The sequence below is a fragment of the Channa argus genome, chromosome 22, assembly GCF_033026475.1.
Source record: "Channa argus isolate prfri chromosome 22, Channa argus male v1.0, whole genome shotgun sequence".
Lineage (NCBI taxonomy): Eukaryota > Metazoa > Chordata > Actinopteri > Anabantiformes > Channidae > Channa > Channa argus.
In genome coordinates, this window is record NC_090218.1 from 8,025,408 (window position 1) to 8,038,229 (window position 12,822).

The 12,822-nt window shown below is 39.9% G+C and overlaps 1 protein-coding gene across 1 annotated transcript in view; it reads right to left on the reverse strand.

Annotated features, from left to right (window-relative positions):
* Positions 1–517: 517 nt before the first annotated feature.
* The window catches only part of kctd16b (potassium channel tetramerization domain containing 16b), a 77,518-nt gene continuing 65,213 nt past the window's right edge, over positions 518–12,822 (reverse strand). The window contains exon 2 of the mRNA XM_067492061.1: positions 518–6,234. Coding sequence (XP_067348162.1) covers positions 5,780–6,234 — 455 coding nt within the window. The 3' untranslated portion in view covers positions 518–5,779. The remainder of the gene's footprint in view (positions 6,235–12,822) is intronic.

Genomic DNA, 12,822 nt, shown 5'->3' on the forward strand with positions numbered 1-12,822 from the left:
CTGCATAAACTCGAGGAATTGGTTCCCACTTGGGAACCAACTCCTAATGCAAACACCCTCAAACGGATTTGATGGAAAAGTTTACTAAACGGTCTGCTGGGATACAAATTCTGATTTAACCTGGGACCAAAATGGAGCGCAAAGCTTGCATATGAATTTATAAAGAAGTTAGGTATGTTAATTGTGCGATCTTAATGCCCTGGTCAGTAATTTTAATGTTATACAAGTTCCAAATTCTAGGAATTTTTTTCTCCGTCCTATAATTAAAACGTATTATAAACAGAACTTTGCCATTAACATGGTTTGAAATGCAGCTGGCGTACACAGATTGTCATCCAGCACTTAATTAAGAATTAATCCCAAATGAATAATTAATAATTTTATAATGTTGTTGTCTTTCTTGGCCCTAGAAGCATATTAAGCCACAGCAGAATGAGGAATGATAATGAGAATCTAAGCAACTAGGTGTTCATCGTAAAAATGTACACAGAAAATAAATGCAACTTGTACGTCACTGTACAGAATATCTCGTTTATTGGTTGTACTCTTACATTTTCAAAATTGCTATATGTTTTGTATCTAAAGACTCTCAGTTAAATCGTACTGTCTCTAAAGGCAGACTCAGTAACACGACGTTGCACCTGGAATACAGGTCGACTCTCACCAAGTGTGTGCGCGTTTGCTGACAATTCATTTTCAATTTGTGCAATTCTGACGGTCAAATTTAAATCCCATGGGACTTGTACACAGGCAGGTTTTTTTTTTTTTCTTAATTTCAAAATTACTAAATAATTAATCTTCGATTCATGGTTTAACTAGGATTCTATGAGCTGTATGGCCCCTGGTGAGAACCGCTCTGTTTTGCAGGAGCTCGGTCACACTGCAGAGTTGATTTTTGTATATTTTTTTTTTGGTAATGTTACACACTGGTGGAGGCACAGCAGACACTATCAACACATTTGTGCTTTTTTTTTTTTGGTTTTTTTGCAAGTTTTCATTTTTCTGTTAAATATTGGTTTTTGACAATCTTTTTTCACAAGAACAGACTAAATTAAATCTGTTATACATTTTGTATACCAACATGCTCACAATGTTTCTGAACCAGTTTTTTTTTTTTCGTTTTCTTTTCTTTCTTTTTTTTTTCTCAGAACAACAGACATCAAACATACTCTTTTGTTTCAACAAGTGTGTGCCAGGTCTACCATGGTGGTATCAGAATATTGCAGTGTTTCTTTGTTGTTCACAGGCCCATCAAAGGCAGGAGGAAAATAGCAGGGCCTGCAGTTATATACACAGGCTTCACTTGCAGGGCATGACTATAAACTTCAGAAAACAGAAAATTACAGACTGCAATCGGGCACTCGAATATAACATAAATTGATAGACTTGACGTCAGTTCAGTCTCTCTTTTCACACGATGCATTTATCTGAACAAAATCTCAGTCATTCTGTGTAAGTGAAATTTACATCATCTGTTGTTCATTTCAGCCACAAAAACCTCATCTCATGTGCTCTGAAGGTCAAAACTGTTTTTCTGCTTTGTTTCTTATGACAGACACATTATTTGTGCAGGTAAAGTGAACATATGTATCTTTTTTTTTTTTTTTTTTTTTTTTGTATTTTTTGGAATACTTTCTTATCTGTGTTTCTTTATTACATCTATACATTGTGCAAAAACAGCTGTAGTCTACTCTAGAAGGCCACCAAGTCCATTGGTTTTCATATTCAATGTGTCAGCAGCTTGTCAAATCTTCTCTGCTGTCTTTTGACTCTGTGACAATATACCTGTTTCATCTAAAAGTAAACAAACCGAACGGAGTCAAACACTCACTATGGAATCTTCCAATTGCTTTCTCACTTAAACTGGGCTGAATATAAGCAGCACAAGACTGACTACTGTAAATGTCAAAATGAACTTCACAAACCATATGCAAAAAGCAATGCAACAATTCTTTCCTGACAATCACAAACTTGGATTGTTCTCATGCACCAGCAGTGTCCAGCAGTTCAGTTCATTTGACCATATAATTGTACCAGCAAATGAAAAATAGATGTTTATGGGCAAAAGGGGAAAAGCTGATTGAAGCCATCGTGATTTTTATTTTTTTTCCAGAAAGTGTAACAAAACAAAAATCAACAAAATTATTACTTGGCCAGCAATTGCATGTGCTCGTTATTTGCATCAGGTTAGTGTGAACCTACTGTGTGCAATTCAACATTTTTGCCTTTGGTTCAGACCAAGCAAACCAACTCATCACTTTTGTTGTGTGAAGGCTCCTGTGCTTCGATGCGGTGATTAGATTTATGGCTTCAACTTAAGAATTTGAAGTGGCTGTGAAGCTGTTTTATTCACTAGTTTCAAATCCTTCAGAGTCTGTTTGTCTGTGCTTTATTAGTCAAAAACAAATTATTGTTGTGCAGAAGCTCTTTCGTTGCTTTGCCCACATGTGTACAATCACTAACATGTTGTGTTGTCCTATATTTTGGGGAATTACTTACTTCCCCAAAATATAATTTGAGGAGGAATAATCCTTCCTCAAACATTTTATTATCCCTCCTCAATTGTGACTGCACTCTACAGTAACAAAGTCCAGTTACATCTTTAAGAGTCGTTTGGTTTTTTTTTGTTGTTTTTTCCTTTTATGGATGTTTTATGAGAACTGCAGTTCGCAGCCATCAGTGACTGCCTGACTGTGTGACAGTTCACTTACGACACTGTTCTGTTGAAAAGCAGCTAGCTTATGATTTGTTGTAATATTGTAAAATTGTTGTAATATATATTTTATGTGTGTGTTATATTGACACTTGTCCCTGATGGCCCAACACATTAAATGATAAAGCATGAATGGCTGTATTATATTAGCATGAGTCTACAGCCAATAACAGAAGTAGTAGCAGCAATACAACCTCCTGGATTTCTATTTCATATACAGAGTATAATACATAATTCTGGTTAGGATTTATGCTGTTTATATACATATATTGTGGTATGGATTAACATATTCATGACTTTGCTTGAAAAGATAAATGATCTAAAATGAAAATGTAATATTCCAACAGTGTATAAAAATAATTCCTATTCATTGTATTGACATGAATGAGGTTTATATCTAACACATTGCAACCATGTAACTGTTTAGTTTAATGAACCATTGCAGACATGTGGGCATCACTGAATATGAGTGGAAATCTCCTACCTATGTCCCACTTTGCTCACAGGACATTTAGTTCACGGGCAACGAAAGGGCATTTGTTTATAAGCTTTTGATTATAAAAATAAGTAATTAATTTTTTTTTTTAAGAAGGGATATTTTTAAATAGACAAATTTCTTTTAATAAATCACACTGTGCATATTTTATAATCTGTGTGCTTTGCAAAAAAACTGATGGTTTGTTTAAAATTTCAATCCCCTGTCTGAAATATGATTGAGCTTCTTGAACCTTCTATGTGAAAATGCTTTTCAGTTCATCTTTTTAACTCCCAACATTAATTCATAAATATTTTCCATCTTATCTTTTTTCATCTCTGGATGAACTTTTCATAAATACTTTGATTTTGATTTTTCTTTTTTACTTTAATTATGAAGTTTAATTCAGAGGAAGTAGCTAATCTCATACATTGGACGTGGTTGGGAATTTGTAACCATCCTGCACGACTTAAAAAACGGTGGCATTTTATTTGGGGCCTCATGAATTTCATTTTTTTTGATTTACAGTTGAATAATGTTGAATCACAAAAAAAAACATACATCCTAAAACAGAGATTATGATGATAAAAAACACCACCTATTTAAATAATCTGACAGCAATTCATAAATGTCTGCCAACTCCAAAGAGAAATGCATGGTTCCAAAAGCAGCGAACATTTGGAGGTTTGCCAGTTATTATTGTCAATGATTTAATTTTGCACCGTCAAATCATTTCTAAATGTTTCAGTCAGTGATATATGACCCGGCAACAGTCCTAAAAACAGTCACTTTCCTGGGAAACTAAATTGAGTTCTTTAATAGCAGCTTCCTGCCCTGTTTGTCTGTAGCCACTTCACAATACACCTCACTGACTTTGACAGTCAGGAGTACATAAATAAATACAGAAATAATGTTTGCTTTTTTGTGAATACATGAAGAGCATGTCAGGAACCCAGGTACTGAAGAATAAAAATAAAGAGCCACATCTATGGGCTCTAACACCAGATCACATCAACAGTAACTATTGATGGCCATGTCAACCGTCAGTCTGAATAAATCTGTTGACAGGTTAGCAACTGTTGCAAACCTGTCTCGTTTTCTCTGCAGGTGTCATGTTGAGCATGGTTCAAATTACCTCGTGATCGGTTGCTCTTTTTATTTGAACATTGGGAATGAGCCCTGTTCATTTTGCCTATGTAGAGAGTTTTGATATCGGTGAAAAAAAGCGTCTGGATAGATGTGTTGAACCAAACCTTTCTACATTGAACCTCCATATTTCCCCTCGGTCCTTTACTTTCACCTATGCTTCCCAGGTGCCGCCCTGCATCTACTTAACATGGCAAAGAACCAATGCAATGCAAGGCAGATTGACTCGGGGTATGTAACTGATACGAGGACGTAAATTAATTGTAGTACCTCCTCTTGCCTCAGAAGTCCCCAGTTGTTGCCCAAAAGTAAACTAATGAACCCAGCTGTTCCCACCACCCTGACAGCAGAGAGCTCTGGGTGTATTTATAGTTGGAGCAGTGTCGGGACAGCATGAATTATTAATGGATCCTGATGCAGATTTATTTGTGACCTCTAGGCCACCTAGGTGCGAACACACACACACACACACACACACACACACACACACACACACACACACACACACACACACACACACACACAGTGTCTTTGTGTAATAAAATTGTGACTCCTGTGATGTTTTGTCATCACTGTGATGACAGATGACCCTGTGTGTAGTCCAGTAAACCTCCGTAACACCCACTGTAGCCTTTTGCATGCTTTCTGTTGGTTGATCTGTTCATTGAGGACTTCTTGCCCAGTTTGATCACCCTTCACCCTTCAGGAATACATTTTTCAGAGATCTCAAGCATTCAGCAAGGTACTGTACGGCACATACTTACATTACATAGAGTAGGCCTACACTACGCGCACACACGTACATACTACATACGTCATTAAAGCGCGACTTCACCAATTTTCAACTTGCGGTCTCTGGTTTTAGTTGAGGGCTTAAATGTACATTTATTCTTTTAAACTTCCCTCTGACTCCCCTATATCAAAATAATTGTCTGCTTCTAGCTGAAAAGCTCCTCCAGATGACATTGCCAGGAGATGTTTTTCATCGTTAGGTGCTGAGATTATGTCATCTGGGGGAGTTTTGGAGAAGCAGCTTGACCATGATTGCAAACTCCATAGCATGAGCGACAAGATGACATAATCTGAACTGAAGCTTCCTCCAAGTGATGTGGAGGCAATTTTCAGCTAGAAGTACAGAGATTTTAATATAGAGACGTTAAAACGATGTTTAATGAGTTTATTTACATGTACTACCCAAACTAGATCCTAAAGAAGCAAGTTCAAATTTGGTGAAGGCCTCCTTTAATAGCAAAAGTCTATTTTTTTTAATGGGTTTTTTTAGGTTCTGTGTTGACTTTCAACCTACTGTCATAAAGCTGAAATTTTCTCCCAGAAACTAGATCCAGTTTAGTGTTATCTCCATTTTGTTGCAAAAGTCATGATCAAAAAACATGTAAACTGATCCTTGGCCTCATATGTCTGCTCCCTCTGTCCTGTTGCTCGCCTCAGAGGTGGTACTTTCTAAGCAGGTCGGCCTGCCACATATACTTCCTCTCAGGGAACCTCTCTGGGATCTTGATTTTGCGGAAGTCTTGAATACACTTTTCCAGCTCCTCTTCGACTGTCATCTTCTCCTTTGTAGGTCTTTTTTTGCAGGCGGTGTCCCGAGAGCTTGCCGTGAGCGTGCGCAGCAAGTCACTCTTCCTCCGTTGTTCAGACTGCTGGATCATAGCAACAGGGCCCTTCTTCATTGGCCTGTCCAGGGTTTGGACGTTGGCATGAGGGTGCGGCTGGCGACTGACTGGGCCACATATGACTGTCCCCTGGGGAGAGCTGGCCTCCGACTGGCTCTCGGAGCTGGAGGTGGAGAGCTCGTTGAAGGAGGTGCCGCTCTCGCCGTCGCCTTTGTGGTTCTTGCAGCAGCAGTCACATGGAGGAGAGGACCAACGTGATGAACCACCTGGAAAGAGAGAAGCAGAGATGGAGCTAATATTATATTTTATGCAGAGCTATTTTTTTCCACCTATTTTTCTTTCTTTCTGGGTCAAACATCATAAAGGGGAATAAAAAAAAAACGAGACAGAGACTCAGAGAGGCACAATACAGTCAGACAGGAGAAGAAAGGCAACGTAATAAGCACAAATGGAGGACAAAGGAGAGAAGTCAGGTAATGTCAAATGACTATCACCTGGAACAAAGTGACGTGACGTGAGGGAAAACTGGCTTGGTTCCAGTCTAATCACGGAAGTAAGCTGGCTGACTCTGACAAGCCTCCATTGTTCAGAGGACTAGTGTCATAGATCATCGCTGTCAATGAAAAAGTGGAAGAGCTATAAAATCAAACGCACAATGGAGACACAGATATACAACGCCTGAATGTATTTACAGCAATAACACTGAAGGCACGGGTATTTAAACTCAATGAAAGAGGAGTCACTGCAGTGCAAATTTGAATAAATTGCAAATTATTACAGGATGACAGTGTAAAGTTTAAAGGGGGGTAGATGCCAAATGGAACAAATGTGTGCAGCTTGATTTTTATTGGAGACGCAATAGAAAACCACTCGGATTGATTAAGTGATTTGCAAGTCGACATTTTGTCATCTGGAATAAAACTACACTCCTTTTAAAGAGATCTGACATGTGCGTGACAGGTTCTAGTTACATTGTGCGACATCTTTTGACCTACGAATCACTAAATGAACGCTTTCTCGGCTAACAAGCCATTTTGGGTTAGCAGCACTTGATAACCTTTTCTTTTCTCGAAACTTTATTTCCCATCACCCTCTCTAACATAAAATGATTGGTCTAGAATCGACGCAGTACAGGCCAGAAGAGAGTTTATATGAGGCTGCCATCGCTCAATAGCAGAGTAAACACAAGCCAGGAATTTGTGTCCAAAGAGAAGCTGCAGTATCTGACGGAGCATCTCGGTGGTTAGGAGGCTGGAACAGCTGCCAAGTAGTTGCGATCTTAACCAATAACGAGACAAAAGTGGAGATCCACAATCCTCGCTGCGAGAAATCAATTGCTCATCCAAAGTTCTGTGCGAGTGTGCAGCAGACTGAAGGAGTCTGAGGAACCAGAGCAGCACCACACCTCTGACTGCAGGAAAAAGCCATTTATTTTTCATGCTAACCCCCTGAATAATTGAAGGGGTATCTGTTGCTGATGGACTCCTCTCTGTTTAGTGAGGAGAGAGATCAAAGCCCTTGAGACAAACACCCGCGTACAATGGCGCACACAATTCAAAATTTAAGCCCCACCCTTTACGATCCCCCCACACACACACACACACAGACACACAGGCTTCATCTTTTCATAGCTCTTTTGTTCACCAAGTTCAGCAGCAGCCCATTTCACTTTTAAACAAGATAATAAGAGGCTTTAATTAAAACACTGCTTCTTGCTTTTGATTCTTAGCAGCATATTTTGCTTGTTTATCGAGAGGTAGCACAACAGCTAACAGTATAAATGGCCTCCTCATACAACCAAATCAATTTTTGTGATAGGAAATACAAAAATGTATTTTTTTGGACTGTGTCGACCCTTTCTCCCACCGTTACATAAATGGCAAGAGTACTAACATTCAGTACAGAACCATATTTACGTGCACACATACAGTCTAACACACACACTGAGCTGCCTACTGTATTTGAAATATTATACCACGTTTCAAAGGCAGTGACAGAAATGGGACACAAGCCTTTGTCAGCCATATCAGGTCTGCATCCCTGTCATCAACACTGGCATTCAAACATGCTTGGAGTTGTATCCACTTCAGATGAAAAGATGTCACCGTTGCAGAGCGTCCTTATGACAGGAGCCGCGCCACTACTTCCTAACCTGTTTAGGGACACAGGTTTGTCATTAGGAGTAAAGAAGCGGGTCACTGGCTCCCAGTTGGTGTTTGGAGATTGTTAAAGTTGAAAAATCATCAAATATCTTAAAGACCCCTATTGTGTGTGTGTGTGTGTGTGTGGCTGATATTTGATATATGACACTGTGGTAAAACTTTGGCGTTTAATAATTATTTCTACCTCCATTTAGCTCTTCGTACTATAAATCTTGACAGTGACATGATGCTCTAATTTACAGGTTTTGTGTGTGGCTATTAGCCTTGTTAACATTAAAGACTGCTAGGGACGAGCCTGACTTATCTTTCTGACCGGTTGAATTTCCCGTCAAACCTTTTAGCTTAATGACAGATTGGCTGGGATCGTAATTCAGCTGGCGAGACCTTTTTAGAGGTACTATTTTAAAGTCCAAGCCCTGATAACCGAGATTTGTAAAATAAGTCGCTAAGTGGTGTCTCTACCCTCATCTGCACGTTGAAACTGTAATTACATTCCTAAAAGAAAGCACAGCACGTCATGTTGGCGGTTAAACCAATTTCTCCTGCTAATTGAAGTGAACACCTGCACTTTCTCATTAGTATTTACTGTACACTGTATGATTATAAAATCTTGCTAACTGAGGTGAGATTTAAACCAATGTTTATTTCAGGATTTTTTTCTTTTTTTTTTCATTCATGCGCTGTTTGACTGAAATAATTCCTCTTATTTTATTGTCCTACAACACCTCAGCATAACTTCTCCCTGTTATAAGAGACCTGAAAGAAAACCCTCTAAAAGCTTGATCCCAGTCCAGACGAAGGGCCTCAAACTTCAGGCTGTGCTGAAACATTGATGTGACGATGCCACAAGGTTTTTTTATTTTGAAAGAAACCTGTTCAATGCCCAGTCCAATTTATTCTCACCATCGCTGAATGATGAATTTTGGCAGTGTGCTCTCCAGGTTCCAAATTCATACACTGACCGAGGTCCCATAATTAAAGGTCATGGTTTCAGAGCTTCAAAGGCTGTAGCTGCTACACAAGCTCAACAATTTAATTACACTGTGGAGGAATTGTTAAAAATGGTCACACATCTTGCCCAAGCAGGGTAATATCACGTCCGTATTCTGTGTGAGTCATGTTTGACTGCTAACTGGCAGCATGTATGTAAATATCCTACCAAAGTTATGATTTAAATGATGCCTAAACAGAAGCATTATCCTGTCAGAGCATTGTCACAGATGACGTATTTATATATTTATGCCATTAATTTGACAGTTTCTCTCTACGACAGGTAGGTGACGCTCCTGAATGAGCCACTCACTCAAAAAATAACCACAGGTTCATTGTTCACAGCAGTCAGTAGATGTCTTGGGGACAGGGCGTCTCCCTTTCCGTCAGTCGCGCCCACACGTATGTCAGCATTGTTTGGGAAGATGCAGAATAATTCAGAGAGGTGATGGGTGCAGTGTGTGGACCAAGAACGCTTCTGAATGTTTCTTGATTACTTGCAGCACCAAGTCATACTTGTTTATTCTACATATGACTGAAACGGAGATGCGTGATTTGCTCTAAGTTATTGTCCAATTATCACTGATCATTTTTACACGTCCTCACATTTGCATGAATTCAGTGACATCACAGAATTTGTGGACTGCACAGTGGTGATGGCTACTTCCAGGCCATGTTCTTACTGGCTTTATTCTCGCCCTTAAAATGTCCATCTGCCTGATGCTATTTAAATCTCCAATGTTGCTATATTGGTTAATAAAAACATCTACTTTAGGTTTGCACACATCTTCTGATGATAACTGTTTCAAATGATAATCTACTTGTGTTTAAACCTCACTGTACACAGACATATATTGTGTAATAGTTTATGCTGGAGCGCAGACTGACGGATCCCAGCTGTTTCAGCTTGGAGATAAAGAAAAGATTATAATTGCATTGAGCTTCTCTTGTGTGAGATTGTGTAGATTTGAGGCATTTCTGTACATCGTAGATTTTCTATTATGTCATTTAGGGATAACGTAAGTTCCTTTAGGACTGAGTGCATGTGTGTGCATGTGTGCAGTTGAACAAACCTTTTACAGATGATGTGTACTACAATGCACCAAATTATGTGCTTCACTGGAGCCAAACATCATGCATGTTGGAGTGTGTGTGTGTGTGTGTGTTAGGTATGCAGCAACAGCATGTGTGTACATCCCTGTTTTTGTCCCCTGGTGTGTAAGTGACATTGGCCTTGGAACTATCATCTGTATGCTGGCGGGCGGAGAAAAGGGAGGCTGGTGTCAGGTGGGGTTGCCGTCCATGTCATCGGAGGTGACAGACTGTCGGCCGTGCCTCTGGCCAGCATCACTCAACTCGCCCACCTTCGCTTTGTTTGTGTGCGTGGCATTACGCTGCATGTGCCGCAGTTGATTCGTGTGGTCGTGTGTTGTTTCTCTTACAGAGGAGGTGGGCAATAGTTCTGACATGAAGTCTAATGACTGTCACATGCTGTTACACGGACACACACACACTCCTGACAAGTGCTCCCAGGCCTGATGTATTGATCTCAGCAGAGACCTCCGCAACATGTGGTAGCTCTGGTCAGTAAAAAAGGACTTGACTCACACTAGTCACTGTTAATAGAAACACACACTCACAGACTCACACACACACAGACACACACCTAATTTCTGTCCTTGTCTTTCACCATCTTTCATTTTCTACCATCAGCTATTATTTAGATTATCTTTCAGTAGCAGCTGTATATCACATTAGCTGATAAGGACAGTTTCATTCTGCGTCAATATGTTCGATGGTTATGTCAGTGTAATAAAAGCATTTGTATTCCAAAATAACTTATTAACACTATATGCCTCAACACTGACCTTTCATTTTATGCATGACTCTTGTTTTTGTGTCAACTGTAATGCGTTTTGGTTTATCGTCCTGATAGTGGACTCTCCTGCGAGTTTCTTCGGCAGAATTTGGTCCCAGCCACTGGCCTAACCTGACCCCTATCATGTCCTAAAGCTCACTTGTGCAGCTTGTCAAGCACAGTGCATCCTGTGGAGTGTGCCGAGTGAAGACACAGGCACACCAAAGATGGGGTCTGTCTCTAACTCTGCTGTCTTCTCCCCTCTCCAGATGAAACACAGCTGATGTTTGTAAAATCAAAGAGGGTAAGGATCTAAAAAGCGCAAAAAAAAAAAAAAAAAAATACGTTTCAGATGTCTCATCCAGCATGATTCAACTCTTTTGTTCCCAAAATATTGCATTGCATGTCCAACAGACGCAGATATTTATCTCATTATGTTGGCCTGTCCCTGGAATAAGAAATAATTGCTTTCAGTTAGGAAGAAAACAAAGCTTATTTTCCTTCCTGTATTCTGTTTCCTGTGCCATTAAAACATTTGTATCTGCACTTTTCTCCTCTCTCTCTCTCTTTCTTTCTCTCCTTCGCTCTCCCTGCATCTCTCTCTAACCGTTCCCCTCTCAAAGCCTGTATCGATGGGTTGGTGCATCAGTGGAAGTGTATGGACGATTGCCCCCTGATTGATTTCTGTCATACAGCCTCTCAGCACTGGGAGGCTGTTCACCGGAGATAAATGATGTTGGCACAACAAAAGCAAATAAAGCTCTTCTATCTATCACTCCCTCTCCCACCTCAACTTTGCTGTCTGCATCCCTCTGCTGCTCTGTCTCGCTCCTTACCTCTTCTTTCCCCAGCATCCTGTCTCTTCCTTGCTCTCATCTGTCTGTCTCTCCCAGATGCTATCTGCTCTTTCCATTAGTTACTTTCCTTTTTTTTTTTTTTTTTATCTCCAGTGTTTTGACACTTTATTCAATCTTACAGGAAGTTCTTATTTCCATCCCTCATGGCAAGTCTACAGCCATATGTGTTGGATTCCCGTACTGCTCCTCGTGGAATCTCTTCAATTAAGTGTTACAGTCAAATTAGTAGAGAGCAGACAACAGATCAGCTTGTTAATCATTTCTTATAATAATACAAATTAGTTTGAAGATCACAGAGCACTGCCAACCTGAAGCTGCACAAAGCTCACTGATTGGAAAGAGTGCATACGTTCCATCAAGGCTTACTTAGAGATTAAGTGTTGCAATTAACTTTTTTTTTTTGCTTTGTGCCTGCCTTCCCGTCAACGTGCATCATCTCATCGGACTCTATTCAGTTACGTCAGCAGAACCGAAGCATCTGTCTTTTTGCATAAATTCAATATTCAAAGACTCTTATGTGTCAACGAGAGACATTTGTTGATGGTGCTGATTTTGCTGGTGAAAAACATGCCTGGCCTGGCATTACTCTTTAGTGACGGGTGTCTCCGTGTTCAACACTGCTGCAAAATCAAAGAGGCATCAAAGAATCACAAATGCCTGTGTGACTGACACTGTGGCAGACGACTCTAAACTTTGCAAAGTATTTTTCATTCCATTAATATCTAATCTCGCATGCAACTCAGCATCAGCCAAAATTTGCATGATACTAAATTACTGTTGTTGTTTGTTTGTTTTGTCTTTTGATTTATCCCATAAGTTCAGGGTCACAGAAGATCATTTTTCCGGATGTTGATTTGGCACAGTTTTTACGCCGGACACCCTTCCTAACGCAACCCTCCTTAATTTTTACTGAGCTTGGGACCAGCACTGTGCAGCTGGGAATGGGGGGTGGGCTGTCGGGGGTTCGGTGTCTTGTCCAGGGACACT